The 24,428-nt window shown below is 42.0% G+C and overlaps 1 protein-coding gene across 3 annotated transcripts in view; it reads right to left on the reverse strand.

The window, feature by feature from the left end:
- ARAP2 (ArfGAP with RhoGAP domain, ankyrin repeat and PH domain 2) overlaps positions 1-24,428 on the reverse strand; it is a 132,648-nt gene that overhangs the window by 76,538 nt on the left and 31,682 nt on the right. For all 3 annotated transcript variants that reach the window (XM_083754820.1, XM_083754818.1, XM_083754819.1), the window contains 4 exons: positions 22,857-23,195; positions 21,331-21,400; positions 18,892-19,012; positions 13,389-13,567 (listed from right to left, as the gene is read on the reverse strand). In XM_083754820.1, coding sequence (XP_083610946.1) covers positions 13,389-13,567; positions 18,892-19,012; positions 21,331-21,400; positions 22,857-23,195 — 709 coding nt within the window. The remainder of the gene's footprint in view (positions 1-13,388; positions 13,568-18,891; positions 19,013-21,330; positions 21,401-22,856; positions 23,196-24,428) is intronic.

Below are 24,428 nucleotides of genomic sequence, written 5' to 3' on the forward strand. Positions count from 1 at the left end.
AGCCCGGATAAAACACCCAGGTCAGATAGTGTACCAGGCCAACATGGGTGAGCCAATCTCAGCTAGTTGACCCTGAAAGACTAAATCAAGTCTCCCCTCTGGAGTCACCATGAGGGTGCCACCTTCTCCTTTGAGCTTAATTTGAGTACCATTTATTTAATATATTCATACACTGTGTAATATTTAAGGCAGCCTGTAGCTGGTTTACAAACTAACACAGGCAATATGTACAATATAACAAGCAATGAAACAGAGAAACTCTAATATAATATATTGTGATAAAACAATAACACCCCCACCAAAACAAAATAGCAGCAGAGTCTGAAACATATTTTCAGCCAGGGACATTTTGCTGTCTTAGTTCTTTAAAAGAAAAAGGGGGGAAAGCTACGGTCTTATGTCGGGAGGTGGGGTATCCTGATTGATGGTTGGTTTTGCTCAGGCATAAGCAAACTTGGCCCTCCAGATGTTTTGGGACTACAACTCCCATCATCCCTAGCTAACAGGACCAGGGGTCAGGGTTGATGGGAATTGTAGTCCCAAAACATCTGGAGTTTGCCTACGCCTGATTTTGCTATTGTTTCGATGCATTTATTGTACTTTTACTGAATGCTTCATTTTGTATTAGGAAGCATTTTCATTTGTTTATGGCTTGTTATTGACATGAGGTGCTTTGAGTTCAACTTGATTGCTGGGGAAGCTGCATATAAATATTAAATCAACTCAGATGTATCACAGTTGCCTAGCAATCCTTGTCTATGTATGACTGCAGCTACCAGCCACTGAGGCCACCTGGGCCTCATGTGTCAATGCAGAATTAAAAAGTACCCTCATATTAAATACTTGATCCTTCAAGGATAGTGTTGCCCCATCTAGAACAGAATGCCTACCCACATCTTGTAAAAGTAAAGGGACCCCTGACCATTAGGTCCAGTCGTGACCGACTCTGGGGTTACGATGCTCATCTTGCTTTATTGGCCGAGGGAGCCGACGTACAGCTTCAGGGTCATGTGGCCAGCATGACTAAGCCACTTCTGGCAAACCAGAGCAGCACACGGAAACGCCGTTTACCTTCCCGCCAGAGTGGTACCTATTTATCTACCTGCACTTTGACGTGCTTTTGAACTGCTAGGTGGACAGGAGCAGGGACTGAGCAACGGGAGCTCACCCCGTCGCGGGGATTCGAACTGCCGACCTTCTGATTGGCAAGTTCTAGGCTCTGTGGTTTAACCCACAGTGCCACCCGCTTCCCTCCCACATCTTACACACCCCTATAAATCTTTTGTGCTCAAAGGAAATTCAGAGAATTAAGCACACGGCATCCTGGGAAGCTTATGGTCTCAGACCATAAGACTCCTAAGGTTGATGTTCTTCAACCCCCAACAATGGTTGCAAAGTAGGTATGCAAAATTTTCAGTCTGGGAATCCTCTTCGTTACTTCCATTCATCACTTTGGGTCATTTTTCCATTTCCTTTTCTGTGTGGCTAGTCCTCACTCACTTTTATGACTCCAATAAAACTCTCTCCTTTTGCCTTCATTTATTTCTTAAATCAATGGCGATCTACCTGATGTATCTGCTCTGGTACAACGCAACGATTTCTCTGGAGACTCCATAGAGACTTATTAATCCACTCCTATCAGTCGTATGGGTGGAGAATCAGCACTATAATCACCTGTCAGCTTGGGCTTGGCAGCACATTATGTAGCAATGATGTGTACGCTAAGAGGAGGGTAAACCAGACATAATATATAGACTTGGTCAAACTCGGAAGTATGAAGAAAGGCAGAAAGTTCCTGGGATATTTAACCACAATCTAAGCCCATCATCCTTAGCTAACAAGACCAGATTTCCATCTTCCAAGCCAGAAAAGCAAATGGTTTGGGGTGATGGGAGATGGGAGATGTAGTCTGAAGGGCCACATTATTGCATAGGCAAGATAAGACAGACAAAAGTAAATTATATAAGATACATTAGCCGGAGATCACTAGAAGACTTCTAACAATCAAAAGAATAGGAAATTGTTAAGTTATAGCATCATTTATCTCTTCTGCTTTTCTGGCACACTGCAACATGAATGACCACAGGATTTTATCCCTTTGCATTTATGATCTGGCACAGGGTTTGACCTACTGGTTCCCTGTAGACCAGAACCAGCCTCCGCAGTAATCTTATCCAGTCCCTGCAACTCACTCCAAGTTTGGCTCAATATACACAGTAAACATCTCTCCACAATTTGCCAAGAACTGTCAATCACTGTCTCTGGCTCCATTTACCATTGGCCTCTTTGCCTTCTGCCCTGCCAGACTCAATAGGAACCAGCCACCATGGTGGACCAATTGTCAGAATCAATATAAGACGTTTCCTAATAAGCTATTAGAAGCAATTTCAGTTGTCTTTAAGCAACATCTTCTTTATATAACTATTATTATGCAATTATTCCACAGACTACTGTGAACGCTACTATCTACAAGATTATCTACAAGATAATTATATTATCTACAAGATTAAACTGTATTCAGAGCATGGGACTTGAAACCACAGTTGTGGGGGCCATTCCAAGAAAACAACACCCACCCTATGCTAAGATCTTACTTTCATAGGCTTCTTTTTTTCCTTGCTTTTTTCCCAAATATACAGCAAGAAAACATCACATTTTATCTCACTACTCACATTTCAGGGTGCAGAGAGCTGCAAACTTTGGCTTTAAAAAGCCAAATCTATAGCATATTTTCTGTAATTCCTTTTTTTTTAAATACATGTTAACTTTGCAGTTTATACTTTTAGCCAGGGCTTTTTATTTAGCTGGAACTCACCATAACTCAGTTCCAGCACCTCTCAGGTGGGCAACATTGCCATTATAAGAGAATGAGGGAGACATTCATGGTGTGTTCTGGAACCTCTTTTTCTAGAAAAATAGCACTGCTTTTAGCTCTCACACTGCAGTATCTTTTAGATTTTGACCACCAATAGTAACCATTGCACAAATATCATGCAACTCTGAGATCAAATTGGAACTAGAGGTTTTCCAGTACACAGGTCACACATTTAAACAGTACCCTATACCAGCTATCAGGCACAAGCCAGAAGTTAAGGTTAAAAGTGAGTAGAACTCTCTGGAGTGATCAGGACACCAAACAATAACAGAGGAAACACAAACATACAGAACATAGTACAGTGGTACCTCGGGTTAAGAACTTAATTCGTTCCGGAGGTCCGTTCTTAACCTGAAACTGTTCTTAACCTGAAGCACCACTTTAGCTAATGGGGCCTCCTGCTGCCGCCGTGCCGCCAGAGCATGATTTCTGTTCTCATCCTGAAGCAAAGTTCTTAACCCAAGGTACTATTTCTGGGTTAGCGGAATCTGTAGTCTGAAGCGTATGTAACCTGAAGCGTATGTAACCCAAGGTACCACTGTAATCATGTTTACTTCAAAAATAACAGAGTACAGTTGTACCTTGGAAGTCAAATGGAATCCGTTCCAGAAGTCCAATCGACTTCCAAAACATTCGAAAACCAAAGCGCAGCTTCTGATTGGCTGCAGGAAGCTCCTGCAGCCAATCAGAAGCCTCATCAGATGTTTGGCTTCCAAAACAACATTCAAAAGCCGGAACACTCACTTCCTGAAGCACCACTTTGATTGGGAGCCGATTTGTTTGGGAGCCAAGGCATTCGAGATCTAAGGTACAACTGTATTTCAAGAAGTTTGTTCCCACAAGCTTTCAAGGAAGACGCAAGACAGTACGTTAAGAGGCACACTTGACACTCCACAGATCAAGTACACAGCACGCAAATCAGTTGTCTTGCAAACATCCCAAATAATCTCACATAAACAATAAGCAGAAGAGGATAACAACATCCAAACTAGATAGCATGCAGCAAGAAGGGCAATATACCGACGCAATCAAACAATCCCCATTTACACAACAAGAGTGCAATTCCCTCTCAGCTGGGCTTCTCTAGTACAGGAGCTGAACACCATAATAATTAAATGGAGCTTATTCAGAATTTCACACCCTGGTGACTAATGGACTCCAGCAATTGTGATCACATTACGTCCCCAGCTCTGTTCATTTATATTCAGATGTCTGAAGAGTCAATATCAATGACTGGCATTTGCTTAACAGCTAGCAATAATGAAAAGATTACAGAATCAAAGACCCATGAAAAGAGTCATTCTGTCCAGCCCCATCATTTTGACAAACCCCAAGATGTTCATCCCACCGGGCATTCATGCTGGTTGCTTAGAACAACCTCAATCATGGTCATGATCTCTTCAGGTATGTCACAGGGAAAGGGGAAATAAGCTCTCTGACTTTTTCATGGATAACTGCAACCAGTGCCGCAACAAATTTGTTTTATGTCTGAGCTGCACTTAGCCATTTCATTATTCCAGCCCCATCTCTCTTGGAAACAAACCTCTGTTTCATGTACAGAAGCATCAATAAATGTCCATAGGGCATTTCAGCTCCCTCCTTTCAGCAGCACCCTGGAAAATCACCCCAGGATTCAGGGGAAACACAAGGGGATGGCAACAGAAGAGGAAATTTGCACCCTTTTCTCAGTGTTTCTGTAGAAAAGCTGTGTGTCCTGCTCCTCCTTGGATCCCTGGCAGACTCCAGCAGCCTTGCTCGTCTGTTTACCAATTAGCATTCCCTGACAAAACTATTATATCTGTCTCATAGCAACATGAGTCATGAAATCAGTTCCTTCAGGCCTCATTTGCTTGGTTCCTCTGCATCAAAACTCCTCAAATTTCTCTTAATCATCTGCTAATGTTGTCCTCAAAAACAAGCCCAAGGTCTAAAATTGGACCAAACAGAATGGGACTTGCCACTTCTGAAAATGTATCAAACTCCATCGCTTCCCTTCCACTTGTCCTTCCTTCTCCCAGGATTGTAACCCTCAAAATGCATCTGGCGAAGCTGTCATTTTGATTATTCCATGCATCTCCTGTCTGGCCTCCATCCTTGTTGCTTCTCTAGTCGATCAAGTACACAGCTGCTAATGGCAAGTCGCTGTCCTCCTCTCCCCATTCACTTGCTCCCTGCTTCTTTTTCCTGCTGCCAATCAAATGGAGGCTTCTCACTCTCAAGAACCTCGTCAAATCCCCATTTCTATAACACCCTATTGCGGGGAGAGAAAGGGAGAGTTCTAAGATGGCAATGCTTTATTTTAAAAAAGAAACATTTGTCGCTATTTGAACATTAAGAGAACTTTCTTAGTCAGCTTAATCAACAAGCATAAATTGAACAAAATCTTGTGACACTTTAAAGAAGGGAACCTGTGGACCTTCAGAGGTTGTTGGAATCCGTCTCCCATGAGCCCCAGCCAACACTCAAGAGATGTTGGGGCCACTGAAGTCCAACAACATATGCAGGGCCATCCATAGGTTCCTCATCCCACAAATCAATTGTGACATATGGCTTTATGGGTCAGAGCCCACCTAAGTAGTGGCCAAAAACAAGAAACACTTGGCATAATATTACAAGGCATTACTTTTTAGCATGAGAACCCTTTAACAACACCGTGCACATGTTTGCAAATCCTCAGTAAATAGTAAAAGCCAAACTAAAAATCTCAGTGAATGGTTAGGCCTATGTGGGAAAACATAGTCACTTAGATAAGTCAGTCCCATGTTGTCCAGGGCTATATATCACCTTGAACTTGACCCAGTAGCAAGTTGGCAGCCAGTGCAATGTTTTAAGCAGCAGCACCACATGTTCATGGTTGTATGATCCAATCAGCGGCCACATAACTGGGTTCTGCACCACCATTCCAGATCAACACCAAGGAAAGCCCCCCATGAGCAGCTTGTTGTAATCCAGTCTTGAGGTTGCCAATGCCCAAGTCACAGTGGAAAGCCTTTCCTGGTCTAGGAAAGGCTGTATCTGGTGCAGCAGGTGAAAAGGCTGCTTGCAACTGGGGCCATTGGGGTCTTCAGTGACAAGGATGGAACATGGATCACCCCCGGAGTACATACTTCATCCTTTGGAAGGAGTGCAGCCCCATCCAGAAAAGACAATCTGCCTAACTCCCAGGCCCAGGAATCACCCGTCCACAAGACCTCCTCCTTGTCAGAATTAGGTTTCACATTACTGACCCTTGTCCAAGTCACCACTGAATCCAGGAACTCATCCAAGGCCACACCCAACTCAAACATAACTGAGAAACAGAGCTAGGTGTCAGCATGCAAATGAACAAGTGCTCCAAATCTCTTGGTGCCTGTTCACTGACCCTATTAATAACATGCCTAATACGATTTTTCAAGCACAGAACCTTTTTAAAAAATTAAAGCTTATATTTAAAACCCTTATGCTAATTAGTAATTAACCTAGAACTGATTATCTCCAAATCTGGAAGAGCTGTGTACAGCTATTAACCAAATGAAAAACAACAAAGCCAGTGGACCTGATGGGATACCTGCCAAAGTCTTCAAAGTGGGCGGAATTGAACTTACACAACAACTTCACAAGCTCATCGGGGAAAATCCAGGAGAGAGAGGAGATCCCAGTAGACTTTAGGGATGCCAAAATGATCAATCTCTTTTTTTTAAAAAAGTGACTGTGTAAACTATCAAGACATTTCTTTATTAGCTGCAGCCAGAAAAATTCTTACAAGGATCTTAGCAAACCATCTCCTAACAATATCCGAGGCTACCCTTCCTGAATCCCAAAATGGTTTTCAACCTTCTAGGGGGACAGTGGACATGATTTTCACCACTCGACAGCTTTAGGAAAAATGCAGAGACCAAAACCAATCCTTGTATATGGTGTTTGACCTGATTAAGGCCTTCAACACTGTAAATCATAATGCCCTGTGGACTGTCCTTCTGAAAATTGGCTGCCCAGATAAATCTTTGAACATCCTTCGGCTCCTCCATAATATTACAGCAACAATCGCGGATAACAATGGATCTCAATATGAACCATTCACAGCGGAATCAGGAGTTAAACAGAGTTGTGTTATCGCCCCAACCCTATCTATTATTTTCATTGCCATGATCCTACACTTTGTTGAAGAGAAACTCCCCAGTGGAGTAGAAATCATATACTGAACAGATGGAAATCTCTTCAATCTGAGCAGGCTGAAAGCAAAGAGTTAGATTACCATAGCTTCTGTCATAGAGTTTCAGTATGCTGATGACAATGGAGTGTGTGCACACTCAGAGGATGCCCTTCAAACCACCCTAAATATCTTTGCAGAAGCTTACAAAAAGCTTGGCCTATCGCTCAACATCCAAAAAACCAAAGTGCTGCACCAACAAGCACAAAACAGCCCCTCTGCAATGCCACATATCCAACTCAATGGTGTAACATTGGAAAATGTCAATCACTTTTCCTACCTGGGCAGTTATCTTTCCACAAGAGCTGACATTAATGCCAAAATCCAGCATTACCTGAGCTCTGCAAGTGCAGCTTTCTCCCGATCGATGTGCAGAGTGTTTAAGGACTGGGACATTCGCAGGGAAACCAAAATGCTTGGTTACAAAGCTATTGTACTACCAACCTTACTGTATGCTTGTGAAACATGGACCACTTTTAAATGCCATCTCCAACTCCTTGAAAGATTCCATCAATGGTGTCTCCAAAAAAAAAAATTACAAATCACTTGGGAAGACCAGCGAACAAATGCCAGTGTACTGGAAGAAGCAAAGATCACCAGTGTTGAAGTGATGATTCTTCAACATCAACATAGTTGGATTGGTCATGTTGTTTGGATTATCATCTTTCAAAGCAACTACTCTATTCTGAACTTAAAAATGGAAAGTGTAATGCTGGTGGGCAACAAAAGAGATTTAAAGACTTTCTCAAGGCAAATCTTTAAAAATGTAGTATAAACACTGACAACTGGGAAACACTGGCCTGTGAGTGCTCCAATTGGAGAACAGCCTTTACCAAAGGTGTCATGGACTTTGAAGACGCTTGAACTCAGGACGAAAGAGAGAAACGTGCTAAGAGGAAGGCACGTTTGACAAACCCGCACCGTGATCAACTCATGCCCAGAAACCTATGTCCCCACTGTGGAAGGACGTGTGGATCCAGAATTGGCCTTCACAGTCACTTACAGATTCACTGTTAAGATTGTGTTCATGGAAAACAATCTTACTCAGCTACGAGTGATCGCCAACGAAGAAGATTTCTGATGTTGCCAGTTTTTAAGTGCAGGTATTATCAGAACAGCTAAGAGTGGGAAAACGCACACACAGGATATTATGTGTTCCTAACACATTGAGAATATATGGGTCAGTTTGTTCTGCCTGAAATAATTGGTCAAAGTGACTTCCCAGGGGAGGTAAGTGTCCTCTTGCAAAGTAAGCAACACCCTCACCTAGTCAGCTGTGACAAGCACTCCAGGCCTTGTGGGGCTTCCTTGCTGTGGGAATTAATGGCTATATATATCCAGGCCATGCTTTTAAAGAGACTTGGAAGGGACCTTAAAGCTAGGACAGTGCCCTCTGCAAACTGCCTCCGCTCAGAGGAAAGTCAGTTAGGTCATGCTGGCAGTGAAAATTTGGTCTAAGGGGACTCCAAGTTATCTTGTCATTTTAGCCTATGTGCTTCCACTTGGCATTTTCTTCTTCTTTTAAAGAGTTATCCATCTCAGTTTGATGGGGAAAAATCATTTAGGGCAGTGCTACCAGAATAGGGTGTGCACCCAAATTTCCCCACTGTTGTCGTGTTTACTACTGAAGAAAAAGACTAGTCCCCATCCACAAAGCTAAATATTGGTTTGTCATGAACGTTATACACGGCTTAATTCCAGAGAAGTGTACTCACATCTGAATCCCAAAATCAACAGTTAGGCAACACCTTCATTAGGACCAACTAAAAGGGCACAATATTTTGAGAAAAACTGAGTTCTCCAAAAAAATTCTGTCAGGCTTGATGTTTTCCAAAGCAGTGAGGAAAGGGGAGGCATCAAAAGAGAATAAATTGCTTTGATTGATAGCCATAAGGTTCCAAATCTAGATTCAGTCACAAAATGGAGATTGCATAAATTCCTATGGGTGTTGCAGTTTTGTTATACATAGGATTCAGAGAAAAAGAGCGATGGGTGATCCCCGTTTTTGGAAGCCAGGAATAGAAACTTTTGATCTCAGTATGTAGCAAGCCATAGCTGTTCGCTTTGTCCAAACTCAACAAAGGATGATTCCCACAAACCCACTGTATGCTCACAAACCAGAAAGGCGAATCATAAACCATGGATTGCATTACTGCTGCTATAAAGTTACACAAACCATAAACTGCCTGTTTTGGACAAAACAATTAGGTTTGGCTGCAAATGAAGATTAGAAGTTTCTGAACTTAGCTTACGAGGAGAGGAAAAAGGCAAGGGGAAAGCTTGAGAGTTCAGTGTTTTGTAGTACATGTGAATAGCCTTAAGCACAGATTGTATACCTTTGTTCACGTAATATAGCATGAGAAGGTAAAAGTGGCTTTTATTTGCCCCTGATTGGGAAGAGGATCCAAAATAATGGTGCTTCCTCTGGACAACACAGAATAAAGGGTAAATTGCTCTGTGATTTTTAGATTCTCTTTCCTTGCTATGGCATAAGTGAGATAATTTTCATTTATCTCTTATAGATTGAATGTGGCTAAAATCAAAACATTTTTAACGCCGTTTGATATCTATTTAAGTTACATAAGCATTTTCAATATATTCATGTGATTTTACTTGCCTCAACTCATTTACTTTCAGAGCTTGATATGAAATAACCTTGCTTCCTTCTAGGCTAAGCATGGAGGGGTTACAGTCATGTGGTCCATTTGCTTTATCATTTATGTTTATGAAAACCTATGTTTCAAATCCTATATCTGGCCTGCTCACACAGATAAGAACTTCACTAAGCATGCTGGTTTAGCTACATTGCAATATAAAAAATATTTTAATGTACATATATCATTTTAATAGAGCATTTTGCTTTCTTTTCTTATTTAATGTGGCCTGTTGTTTTTGTGTCAGTTCCATTTTTAGCTCTGAAAAGCGACTAATAAATTCATACGGTACTTAACAGACTGTGTTCAGATTAGAAATCTCTCTGTGTCAGAAGATTTTACCCTATCAAAAACTTTGAAGTTTGAAATGAACCTCAGACATGAAGTTGCACTATCAATAAACTTCGGAATGGACATGAGATTATGTTTAGCTTCATACTTTTTTTTTTTTTGAAAAATGCTGCAATATACTTTTGGACTTTTACCTATCAAATTTAAAAGCCATCAGTATATCAACTTGACCTCTTCTGCTTTCAAACACTGTTATTAGTCCAGACAGATGTCTTAACGCTACCATTAAAATAAACCTATGGGAGACACCATGGGAATAGTTCCCGGATAGATGAGGATTTCAGCACTCTCACAACACTCCGTGTACTTGCCCAAGTATCAATCAACAGAATATACTACCTCTTTCTTGGAGAAAAAATAAATAAAAATGCTAGATACCTCTAATGGCTTCTAAGATATATTCCAGGAATGGGAGTCTTTGGTTCTATGTTGTATGGATACAACTCCAATCATCCCTGGCTATGGGCCATGCTAGCTGGGGCTGATGGGAGTTTAGAAAAGAAGAAGAAGAAGAAGAAGAAGAAGAAGAAGAAGAAGAAGAAGAAGAGGAGGAGGAGGAGGAGGAGGAGGAGGAGGAAGAGGAAGAGGAAGAGGAAGAGGAGGAGGAGGAGGAGGAGGAGGAGGAGGAAGAAGAAATGTTTCTATTTCCAAACTGATGAGATGGTGATGAACTCCATTCTCCTCTCATGGTCAGGGATAATGGAAGTTGCAGCCCAGCATCAAAGAGAGGTTACAGGTTCCACAGAATCTGTAACCAGTAGCCTCAGAATTCGGCCAAGGAAGCATTTGGCCAATATTTAGCGATGTATGGAAAGCAAAAAATCAGAGAACAGGCTAGGATGAAGCTTACCTTACTAAGTTACCAACTCCTCTTATGTCAATCTGCTCTTTTGTGGGTAACTGCGTTCTGAGGCAAGGTTGATGGCAGCGCATGAGAGGGTTTTCTCTGTTGCGATGCCCCTTAATGAGGAACTCCTTGTCACAAGAGGTTAAATTCCTCTTTACATGTGTTACAGCAGAAAATATTGAACATTTTCCTTCTTAAATCAAGCTTTGGATTCAGTTGCTGCTTAGCATAGTAACTGAGAGCACTCAGAGTGTTGCTCTTTTTGGCCTTGTTTCTATGCTGCTGTTTTTAGTCTGATAATCTGTCTTTTAATGTCTGTTTTAAAAATAAGCCATTTCGAGGTACACCTTTGTGGAGGGGGACAGCGGGACATTGATTTAAGTACAGTGGTACCTCGGTTATGAACTTAATTCGTTCTGGAGGTCCGTTCTTAACCTGAAACCGTTCTTAACCTGAGGTACTACTTTAGCTAATGGGGCCTCCCACTGCCACTGTGCGATTTCTGTTCTCATCCTGAGGTAAATTCTTAACCTGAGGTACTACTTCCGAGTTAGCAGAGTCTGTAACCCAAGGTGTTTGTAACCCAAGGTGTTTGTAACCCGAGGTACCACTGTAATAAATAAATAAATAAATAAATAAATAAATAAATAAATAAAGGCCTCACTCATAATGCTATCAGTGGGAAGAACGCAGTGTTAAAAAGGCCCTTACTGAATGTACCCCACATAGCAGCTGTATGCCATTACTTTAGGACTGCAAAGGCTACATTATACCAAGTCAGACCAATAGTGTCTATGATGACTGGGAAGGATTCTCTGGGGTCTTGGGCTGTGATCTTCCCTAACCTCTCTATATGGGGTTTTCCCCCTGGGCATGCTGGAGACTGAATCTATGACCTTCTGTGTTCAAAGCATATGCTCCGCCACAAAGGTGAGTGCCTTCCTCCAGATATATATAATGGGTGCGGCGGTGGTCTAAACCACTGAGCCTCTTGGGCTTGCCCAAGCTCGGTGGTTTGAATCTCCATGACAAGGTGAGCTCCCATTGCTCCGTCCCAGCTCCTGCCAACCTAGCAGTTCAAAAACATGCCAGTGCAAGTAGATAAATAGGTACCGCTGTGGCGGGAAGGTAAACGGTATTTCCATACGCCCTGGTTTCCGTCTCAGTGTTCTGTCGTGCCAGAAGCAGTTTAGTCCTGCTGGTCACATGAAAGTTGTCTGTGGATGAACGCCAGTTCCCTCGGCCTGAAAGCCAGATGAGGGCCACAAGCCCATAGTCACCTTTGACTGGACTTAGCCATCCAGGGGTCCTTTACCTTTTTACATCAAGATTTATATATACACACAACACTTCTAATATTTCAGTTGCATTTGAATTCTTATCTCCTTCATCCATCAAAAATACATCGCTGCAAACCCTTCCTGGCCTTATCAGAATTATCCTCATTCTAAGGTGTGGTGGTGTTGCAGGCTGGCGGCACCTCGCCCTGGCCCTCCCCAGCAGGAACTGCCTAGCTGGTGGAATTCCTGGCTCGAAGGCCACACAGCCCTCCCAATGGCTGGGGAAGTTTGAATTCTGCCCAATTGCTGAATTGGCCAATGGCAGGCAGGCATAGGGGCGGGAACCTGGGAGAGGGATGGACCTGACTGGGCTTGAGGGCTTCACTCAGGGCCACTCATCCTGTATTTAAACAGGCCGCCTCTTCTGCTGGCACGCGGTTCTTTGCCGGATTATCGTAGTTTCACATATGGAGTAGTGGAAAACAGGTTTATCTAAGACATCACCTTGCCAACAAAGGTCCGTATAGTTAAAGCCATGGTTTTCCCGGTAGTGATGTATGGAAGTGAGAACTGGACCATAAAGAAGGCTAATCGCAGAAGAATTGATGCTTTTGAATTCTGGTGCTGGAGGAGACTCTTGAGAGTCCCATGGACTGCAAGAAGATCAAACCTATCCATTCTTAAGGAAATCAGCCCTGAGTGCTCACTGGAAGGACAGATCGTGAAGCTGAGGCTCCAATACCTTGGCCAACTCATGAAAAGAGAAGACTCCCTGGAAAAGACCCTGATGCTGGGAAAGATTAAGGGCACAAGGAAAAGGGGATAGCAGAGGATGAGATGGTTGGACAGTGTTCTTGAAGCTACAAACATGAGTCTGACCAAACTGCGGGAGGCAGTGGAAGACAGGAGTGCCTAGCATGCTCTGGTCCATGGGGTCACGAAGAGTTGGACATGACTAAACGACTAAACAACAACAACCACAAGACTATCAGATGAAAATCCATGGCTGCAAGTGAGATTTAATGCAGGCCCTGTTCACCCGCAAACCATGTTTTCTCATAAGAAGCACAATGCCACTGTCATTCTGCATGTAAAGTTTGAGAAATACTATACATCATTTTCAGCAGGAGCACTAATACGATTACTGATTACAATTCAGGGTGGGGGGGGGGAGAAAAGCCAGACATTTTACCTGATCATTTTTGCAGATCCACACATTGTTTCCTTGCAGCAAGGTGAAGATTTTGGCTTTGTATCCTTTCAGTTCCAGATACCCGCTTTTCTCAGGAGTAATAGCGGTTCTCACTCGAGAGATTTCAGGTTGCGACTGCATAGCTCTGAGTATTGTAGCAATCCAGTCATTTCTTTCATCTAAAAAAAGAAACGGGAAGAAAATGGCTCAAAAATTACTCATTGCAAGCAACTATTCAACACAATTTTAATACTGAATTTTTTTAATGTTTTGCTTATGACTTTGTTTCACAACACCGACATAAGCTTTGGGGACACAATGTTGAAAGGCAGGACATTAATCTGGAAATAAGGCGGAAAAATGAACTTGAAACATAAGTAATCCTGCAGATGTATTGTGTCCTTTGAACTAGGCATGTGAGACACAATTCATTCCATAATATACTGGTATGTTGCAATAAATGCCACTTAGATGAGTAAGTATCTCCTCTCCTGAAATATCTTTTCATAGTAGTGGTCTACTTGTGTGACCAACACAATGTCAGAGGGGAAGATTTATGAATAATAATAAGAAGAAGAAGAGTTTGGATTTGATATCCTGCCTTTCACTCCCTTTAAGGAGTCTCAAAGCGGCTAACATTCTCCTTTCCCTTCCTCCCCCACAACAAACACTCTGTGAGGTGAGTGGGGCTGAGAGACTTCAGAGAAGTGTGACTAGCCCAAGGTCACCCAGCAGCTGCATGTGGAGGAGCGGGGACGCGAACCCGGTTCCCCAGATTACGAGACTACCGCTCTTAACCACTACACCACACTGGCTCTCGACTTTGTCGTCCATGACTTTGTCTTCCATGAATAGAGCCATACTGTGTGTGTGTTTTTCTCCTAATCACAGGAGATATGTGCTTCTGAGTCCCCTTTCTCTATGTTTCTATTGTCCATATCAATAGAGCACTTTCGCAGTTGCAATTTCCATAGACTGTCTTGGTTGCAGCAAAGAAGGATAGGGCAATAAGGTCTGCACTGACTCCAGCTACAAAAGCTGAGGCTGCTGAAGAAGCCAGAGATCCATCTTGGCTGTCCCTTAGTGCAGACTCAGATCATCAGTCCTGAGCTTCCACAGCCACCATTGGCAGGATCGACAGCAACAGCAGCCTATGATAATATTTTAGTATCTTGCTAAGGATGCTGTTTTATTAGACTTCACTTAGTAATGTTTTCTTCTGAAAGGTTTAAGATAAAAAATTAACTTTGCTGAGTTAAATGTGCATTATGTGGCCGACTGCCCTCTTTTTAATGTTTTACATTGAAATCTTTATTATAATACTTTACTTTCCCATTTATTATGCTGCTTTGAATGTATACTTTATATTTGACTTTCTTCACTGATGTTTTATTCTAGATAGCTTAGTTTGATGTTTTCATGTAGGTTGTAAACCACTTTGATATCTTTTCTTAAGTATAAAGCAGTGTAGAAATTAAATGAAGAAGAGGAAGGAGAAGGAGAAGAAGAAGAAGAGGAAGAGGAAGAGGAAGAAGAGGAAGAGGAAGAGGAGGAAGAAGAAGAAGAAGAAGAAGAAGAAGAAGAAGAAGAAGAAGAAGAAGAAGAAGAAGAAGAAGAAGAAGCAGCTTTAACAGATTTGTGGGTACTATAATAAACATTAACCAATTGTGCTTCTTTGGTTTTAATGGCATATTTAACTATAAATCTTTTGGCTTAAATGGCTATAAACACTAATGAAATTATGTCCACCTTTAACAAATAAACAATTCCACTGTGGCCACTTTTGGACAAAAGTGATATGAGTGCCAGCACATATTAGCTACTTTGGGCAGCAAAAAAAAAAAAAGAGGGAAAAAAATTTAAAGGACAACAAACACTAACTGCAACTATCATTGCAAAAAGGCCATAGCACACAACACATCTTAATGAGGAAGACAGACAACACTCCAATTCTATAGCTAACTTAATAGGGAAAGAAAAAATTATGCATGCATCCAATCAACGAGAAGAAACACCTTCTGGAAAAGCTAGGTTTATACTTGACAAGGGAAGTCCTCAGCCAAGGACCAGGCAAACTCAAAAAGGAGGCATTCAGTAATGTTGGGTTCTAAGATTGCCTTCTCCCACAGTGGCACTGCCAGGTATCAGCAGACTGCAAACCTCTATGAGAAGACTTCTTCAAAGAAAAGGTTGGGGGGGGGGGAGAAAACAGTCCCTTCCTCATTGCCTGCCTGGTCAGCCATCAAGTTTCCTTTTTCCAATTCACCAGGCAAGCTACTACAGCAGCAATTCTCATCGAGGAGGGAGCATGCTTGTTTTTTCCTCCTGGGGGGTAGGACTCGGACCAGTGGCTTCAAGTTGCAAGAAAGGGGATTCCAACTAAACATTCAGAAAATCTTTCTGACTGTAAGAGCTGTCCAACAGCGGAACAGACTCCCACGACAGATGGTGGACTCTCCCTTGGAGGTTTTTAAGAAGAGGTTGGATGGTCATCTGTCATGAATGCTTTAGCTGAGATTCCTGCGTTGCAGGGACTTGGACTATATGACCCCTGGGGTCCCTTCCAACTCTAAGATTCTATGATTCATAGGGCCTTTGTGCACTGCTATAAACATAAAGGTAAAGGGACCCCTAACTGTTAGGTCCAGTCATGACCAACTCTGGGGTTGCATGCTCATCTCGCTCTATCGGCTGAGGGAGCTGGCGTTTGTCTGCAGACAGCTTCCAGGTCATGTGGCCAGCATGACTAAGCCGCTTCTGGCAAACCAGAGCAGCGAATGGAACAGAGCGGGTATTTATCTACTTGCACTTTGATGTGCTTTCGAACTGCTAGGTTGGCAGGAGCTGGGACCGAGCAACGGGAGCTCACCCCGTCATGGGGATTCAAACCGCCAACCTTCTGATCGGCAAGTCCTAGGCTCTGTGGTTTAACCCACAGTGCCACCCGCGTCCCTGAGTGCTATAAACATAGCAAAGCCCCAATCAGTCACACCAGCCTCCTCAGTTCTCTGGACCCAAAAGGTACTCTGGTACGCTGACCTTACATGTGATTTCCATTAATCACATCCAAGTCGTGCTTAGGTTAACGGTTCCTCCATCTTCCTGTGTGATTCACCTTTTGCCAGTAGAATGTTCAAGAGGTAACTAGCTGAAATGTTTCAACTCTTGTTCCCCTCTTAATACTCTACGGCCATCGGATTTTGCACACACACACTCCATAAATAATTCAACCTGTACAATCATCTTTCATATTGATTCTGCGTCACACACGCGAAAGGTTAATATATGAACACAGAAGAAATTGCTCAGTGCTCCTCTGCTGAGCTTAAGCCCTGCTTTCGGTATCTAAAAAAAAGTGGCTGGAAACACTGCCAAAAAATGACAACGTATTATCTGTATTTATCTATCTATATGTGTGTAAGTCGCAAGAAAACCGAAACCTGATTCTCTTCAATCTTCACACTCGAGCCATCAACTTCATATTGCTCTTTGTCAGTTCTGTACTGAACGGTGACTCACACCAGATGGCAGAAAGCACAGCTTTTCAGGGGTGTTAATACGTGCTAAAAAAGGTCCCAAGAAACTAAAACCATTTCATAAAAAGTCCTGAAAATGCTACTTTACTTTTCTATCATGACTTTACACTAGAGTTTTGCACATTATTAGTCCTCTCATGTATATTTTCCCTTGTTCCTCATTCTTATATTGCAGTCAAAAAGTATTATTCAGATTTTACATGACCAGAGATGATTATTTGCACTATCCAGACTCTCTTCTTCCCAATGACTATAAATTAAGGCAAGGACCCTTTACCAGCCAACCAGCTCCTATGGAGAGACAAGGCTTGTTTCTCTATGGATCCAGTGAACATATACAGTGGTACCTTGGTTCTCAAATGCCTTGATTCTCAAATGCCTTGGTTCTCAAACGCCTTGGTTCCCAAACACAGAAAACACAGAAGTAAGTGTTCCGGTTTTCGAACGTTTTTCAGAAGCCGGACGTCCAATGCGGCTGTTGGCTATTGTTTCTGGGGCGCCTGCACCAATCAGAAGCCGCCCCTTGGTTTTCAAACATTTCAGAAGTTAAACAGATTTCCAGAATGGATTAAGTTTGAGAACCAAGGTACCAATGTATTTAGTGCTTTTCTTTTTGCTATTTATTTTGCATTTTTGTTTCGGGGGCTTTTTCAGTTAATTTGTTTTTATGACTGTGTGGAACCCAGTTCAGCTACTGATTGATTGATTGATTGATTGATTGATTGTGTGACTGCGGAAATGGATAAAAGCCCACCATCCAAACAATGACTATCATCAGTGCAGGTAAGAATTATTATTTTTTATCATTTACAATACTGTGTTATTAATTTTATAGTACAGTACACTGATTATTGCTTTCATTTTATTGATCAGTGCTCTCATTAGATAGTAAAATTCTTGTTAAATTGCTGTTACAGGGGTTGTTTTTAAAAGCCTGGAACAGGTTCATCTGTTTTGCATTACTTTCTATTGGAAAGCACGCCTTGGCTTTGGAACGGACTTCCGGAATGGATTAAGTTTGAGAACCAAAGTACCACTGATTTAAGCTCTTGCAGAGACCACAGCTTGGATAGCTGCTTCAGCAGAACCGTGTGAACTGTCCAAGGTCCTGAAAGTGCTCCTGACTCAGAGGACCCATTTGACCTCTTCGCTACTGCCAACTTTGACCTCTCACAGAAAAGGACAGTGAACAGACAGGAAGGTGTACTACCAAAAGAGTTTGGGGGGCTCTGGGACTTGGCAATGGGCCTCTTGCTGAGGCCTGGGCCTTAGCAGATGTCCAACAACAAGCCCTAACACTACTTTTATCATCTTCATCCCCCCCCCCTTGCTTTGTAACATGTTATCAATGGAGATGAGGAGGAGATGTAAAGCTGCTGTTTTCAATTACAGCCACATGTTTTAGGTAGCGCCTAGTTATTGCAATATTATGTGAACCATTGCAGTACAGCACTTACTAAAGGACCATCTGAGTTCATCAATGTTCCTGTGGTCTTTATCCAACCCAAGTTAGAATGCTAACGACTGTCAAATTTATAAAGATGTCTTAAAATAACTGGTGGGCTATGGGAAAATCCCTCAAAGACAGAGGTCAACTGTACAGTAGCTGTATAGTAGATCCAGACATTATCTGTTGGGATTCATAAGACAAGCTACTCAAGGGCTTGGTGACAAATTGCATGTGTCTTTTCCTGAAAGATACAAAACTCAATATGACCAGAACCTCTTGAGTTCATTACAGGAATAAATGTTAGACTTATAGAGAGCAAAGATCTCAAACACATCACTAAGGAAATAACTGCTCCCATTTTGCTCTGGACTTCAAATAAAGTTGTAATCCTTGAACTGGAATAAAAGCTTCTTAAGAAATATCATCCACAAAATATTCAATCCAGCACATGGAACACTTGGAACCCAACAGAAAAACAGAATGAACCAGCTATGGCCCTTAAATACATCCATCTTACCTTCCTTTTCAGCCCTGAAGACAAATACCCTGTGTGCTGTAACAACTTCAAGTTTGTTGTCCCCATGGGCTCTGACTGTAGACATAGCAGAGAGGAGGATTATTCCCTTAGAGTACACTTCCTGTATCAAATGCAATAAAAAGAGTCTATGAAGGTACAAGTTAGTCTCACTTGAAAAGCCCTATTTGAACTAATAGCACCAATGGCAAAGTGTAATTTTGATACGGCCTGCAAAAAGGAGAGTCTCCAATCACAATCAGCCAAGCCCCCTTCAGAGTGTTGCTCATGTGCTGTACCTACACATGATTAGGCCACACCAACAGGTTCCACCAGCTGATGTCGTCACATACAGCGTAAATGTCTGCAAAGAGGGAATCTTTGTGTACAGAGGGACACAAACTAAGTCTCCCTACTTGGAGATGTTCACACTCTATGTGTGGATGCCAGGGGTTTGGGCTAGTTGACCTTGCCCCATTCCCTACTCATTCATGCTACAATGTGCATGGAACACTTCTGAAGGGCCTTTTCAACAGTGGCTCCGGCCTGGTGGAATGCTCTGTCTCATGAGACCAGGGCCCTGCAGGATCTGATTTCTTTCTGCAGGGCCTGTAAGACAGAGTTGTTCCGCCTGGCCTTTGGCTTGGAGCCAATTTGATTCCCTCCCCCTCTTTCTTTTTCCTTTCTCCTCCTGTGATGAGGCTGCATTTTAATATTTTAATGTTTCAATATTTTAATGTTGTATTTTAATCTTGTTTTTAAGTTGTATTCATTCAACTTGTTTTTATTATTGATTGTTAGCTGCCCTGAGCCTGGCCTTAGCTGGGGAGGGCAGGGTATAAATAAAAATTATTATTATTATTATTATTATTATTATTATTATTATTATTATTATTTGCTTTAAAGGTCCAAAAAATGTTGTACGGCAGAAGAGATGAGCTCAAAGAGCAGTAGAAAAATTGTATCAGAATGGCTGTTTTGTCTTACAGTGAAAGTAGTTGCATGAGCAGCTTGAACACAGCATTTCCTACCAGCAATAACAACAACCGCTATGTATGTGGGGGTTATTGTACACTACATGTACTTTGTTCTTTTTCTCAGGGTAAAACTGGTTGCCATACACGAAGCATCATTGCTGTGTATTTCAGCATAGTGGACTAGCTTGATTATAAAATTTCTGGCAGCTCTCCTTCCAGAAATTATGTACTGGTGTCTGCAGGCATCTACTGTCTGAATTTGGTACTGCTGCTGCATTACAGTCACAGTGAAAATATCTGGCTCAGGTAAGTGTAAACTACTGAGGATTCCACAATCTCTCCCCTTTCCAGTTTTGAAATGCATCCTTTAATCAAAATTTTAAACAATTGCCACACACACACTTAAAATCACATCAGTGTCTCAACTGTTACAGAACAATGCTTTCAACTAGTCTTTAAAATGAAACCACAAGAGAGGTTCCTTTTCCAACATGTGAACCAAGAATGAGACTGTTACAATTATGAGTAGGGCATAAAATCCTACAGCCCGGGATTGTATTTTAGTGCTGTTTTTACAGTATTTTTCTTAATAACCATGTGTGTGATTTTGCAATTGTAAGCTAGTATCTGGAGTCTCCTCAAGTGGATGGGTATAAATGTTATAAACGAACAAAAAACGTAGGTTTATGGGGCTGCCACCCACTATGGCAGAGGTGGGGAACCTCAAGCCCAAGAGCAAAGTCTCTCAAGTCCAGACCTCTCTAGGCAGTCCTCTAAACTTTCCCCAGCCCTGATCCTTGACTTGCTTGAGTGCTTTGGCTGAAAAATGCCCTTGAACTCTGATAGTGCTTCTTGCTTGCACAGGCAAAGGCAGGTGTGTGTAGAAGCCTCTGTCCTTTGCATGGCTGGAGTATGGCCTAGTCTACTGAAGTCGAAAGTCATCTCTTTGGCTGCATCCACTTTGGCCAGTGCTCACACACCACTGGAATACAGCTGCTGCAAAGTTGCCCATTAGGAAGTGCATCCCTTGGGCTGAAAAAGGTTTCCCACCGCTGTGTTATGGCAACTGCTTCTTTCGTCCTTCAATGCATATTTAGCAGAATTGGAAGGTGTGCAACATTCCCCTAAGTTTGTACAACCAGTAAGCTGTGACTAAGTACAGTTGTACCTTGGATCTCAAACACCACTTGGCTCCTGAACAAATTGGCTCCCGAACAATCAAAACCCGGAGGTGAGTGTTCTAGTTTTCGAACACTCTTTCGGAAGCTGAATGTCCGAAGGGGCTTCTGCAGCTTCCGATTGGCTGCAGGAGTTTCCTGCAGCCAATCAGAAGCTGTGCTTTGGTTTCCAACTGTTTTGGAAGTCGAACGGACTTCCAGAACGGATTCTGTTTGATTTCCAAGGTACGACTGTACACACTAACAGATCTAACCAAGTACATATTATCTGACCAGTGCAAACATACCTTGTCATTATTGTAATAAGAAATGCTTTCACCGTCAAATTTTACCCAGCGCTTCTGAAACACATGTTTTCTGTGTGAAAATCAAGAAAAAGAAAAAAAAAGTTATTTGGAGAGGTGGAACACCAATGCTGCAGATGAATCATCACCATCATCATATTTGTATGCCATCGTTAAAACCATGTTCAAGGAGGCTTACAACATTAAAAGATTTACATAATTACAAACATAAAAAGGCAAAAAAAAAAACCACATCAGAAAGTACACAACCAAATTGAAACAATTTCCACATAAATCATAAGAAGATCTAAAAATAAAGATACAAGAATTGTTTTTAAAAGGGCTATCTAAGGTATCTAACTGTTGGAGATGCAATAGGGATAATGCTTCTCTACAACATACCGTATTTTTTGCTCTATAAGACTCACTTTTTCCCTCCTAAAAAGTAAGGGGAAATGTATGTGTGTCTTATGGAGCGAATGCAGGCTGCACAGCTATCACAGAAGCCAGAACAGCAAGAGGGATCGCTGCTTTCACTGCACAGCGATCCCTCTTGCTGTTCTGGCTTCTGAGATTCAGAATTTTTTTTTTCCTTGTTTTCCTCCTCCAAAAACTAGGTGCGTCTTGTGGTCTGGTGCGTCTTATAGAGCGAAAAATACGGTATGTTTTTTCATTGGCAGAAGGTATTTGAAACCATCAACAAAACTGTACGGAACAACCTTACCTTTAGAGAGAAAAATATCCTCTTGAATTATATACCCAGCACATGGAACCTTACAAAAGGACAATACAAGTGGCCTCTCCATGCCCTTACCACAGCAAAAATTGGAAAAATTAAAATGCATCTCCCTTCCATGATTGGGTTGAAGACTTATACAAACTCACAACATACAGACAACTTGCATATAAATGGAGACTTGCCATGGGCAAATTCAATGATATTTGGAATCCATTCTTACAAATACTGTAATAGGTTAAGATCTGGTGAAGTACAATAACAACCTTGTAAAATATACAGTTTGGGGTTTTTCCCCTTTCCCCCTTTGTTTTTCCTTCTGCACGGGTTCTGTTTCTCTTTTCCTTTTCTCTTTTTTGTTTGCGTCTCACCATGTTTGGTGCATATATAGTTATGCACTTTTTGAACTTTCAGTAAAGATGTTACCAAAAAAAAGAGAGAATTAATATCAATAACAACAATCAGCTGCAATCCTTTGCACACTACTGCCCACTGACCACAGTGGGGCGTATTTCTGAGAAAGCACAAAGTGGAGTCTGTTGATAGGCTGCAATCCTAGCCCCAGTTACTTGGGATCATAACATTCAATTGTATTCAATTGGATTTATTTCTGAGGAGACATGGTTAGGATTGTGCTGTTTGTCTACCATTTCTTACAAAGCTATCGCTGCCCATTAACCTCTCAGGCTTTTCAGAAGACAAAAAGGAGAGCAAGCAGAACCAGTCACCTACTGTTTACATGTTACAAAGTCCCATTAAGAAAGAAACATTCTCAGAGTTAAAGATGACATACCCCTGAGGAGACAACTTATCCAGCCATCCTTCTTTAGCCTTCTTTCCTGAAGGACCATAAAAGCAAGCATAGGGTGATATTGAGTCTTTGGGGCTACTGGCCAATTCATCATGGTGAAAAGAATATGTCTGCTCCTTAGCACTGAGGTCGAGCTTCCCACGTCTGAGCCTTTTTGATGTTTTATATTTTCCTTTCCGTGTATATTGAGCATATTCTTTCACTGAAGAGTATTCTGATTCCCCAGCAAATCTGTTTGGCGGTACAAACGTATCCTCCTGGGGTACTAATTCATTGTTCGCCACATCTTCAGCGGTTTTCTGTTTCTGATTATTAAGAGTACTGAAAGCAAACACACAAAGTAACACTACTTCAGACAATCAATCTTCCTCTTTTGCCACAGGGCGTTGCAATTTAATTCAGAACAACAAGCATATGAAAACAACAAAACATCCCACATAAATGTCGTAAAGAGACCTGCTGAAGTCCGACGTGCTTTTGAAAGATAAGAGAACCCTTTTTTCAGGCTGAGGGCTAAACTTCAGAGCCAGAGGCACAAGTGACCACAGCAAAAAATGTAAATTTTACCTTTCCTCAGTGGCCTGGTTTCTACACACACACACGCAAACACACACACATATGCCACTATCCAGGCAAACAATGTCTCAAACGGGGTGCAAACCAGAACTAGCAAGGGGTGTCAACTGGGGAATTGTGGTTCAAGAAGTAGGTTAGCCTGGGAAGACTACATCACAACTGTAATGGATGGTGCCTCCAGCTGAAACATATAGGCAGTGCCATGCAAATAGGTTTCCTCCTGTAGATAAAAAGATAAAGGTAAAGGACCTCTGGAGGGTTAAGATCAGTCAAAGATGACTATGGGGTTGTGGAGCTTGTCTCACTTTCAGGCCGAGGGAGCCAGCATTTGTCCAGAGACAGCTTTCTGGGTCATGTGGCCAGCAGGACTAAACCACTTCCGGTGCAACAGAACACTCTGATGGAAACCAGAGCACACAGTGGTACCTATTTATCTACTTGCACTGGTATGCTTTTGAGCTGCTAGGTTGGCAGGAGCTGGGACAGAGCAACAAGAGCTCACTCTGTCATGGGGATTTGAACCGCTGACCTTCCAATTGGCAAACCCAAGAGGCTCAGTGGTTTAGACCACAGCGCCACTCACATCCTGTAGGAGGAGCCACCCACCACCACCAGACCAAACTGGAAGTAGTAGACAAGCCTTGAAGCCCAGCTGGAGCTATAAAACAAACCTCAGGCTACTCAGAGATACCTACAGGGCTGTACAATCAATTTCAGGCAACTAGGATGACAGTAAAAAAAAAAAAAGAAGAAGAAAGGGTGGGGTGGCCAAATTTTTGCTCAGGTCTATGATTCTACATCCCTGCTATGTCTTGTATGTCTTGTATTTAGAACTTTGGCAACCGATTGTTGGTCTCTGCTGTCTATTATAATGTCTAATGTTTTAAGACTACGTAAGGTTTTTATTTTTATATTGTTTTATATATTGTTGCTTTTCAAATGAAGGTCAGTCTAGAAAGAAACCACTACGTATACAGT

This window comes from Podarcis gaigeae, assembly GCF_964106915.1.
Source record: "Podarcis gaigeae genome assembly, chromosome: 9".
In the NCBI taxonomy this organism is placed as follows: domain Eukaryota; kingdom Metazoa; phylum Chordata; class Lepidosauria; order Squamata; family Lacertidae; genus Podarcis; species Podarcis gaigeae.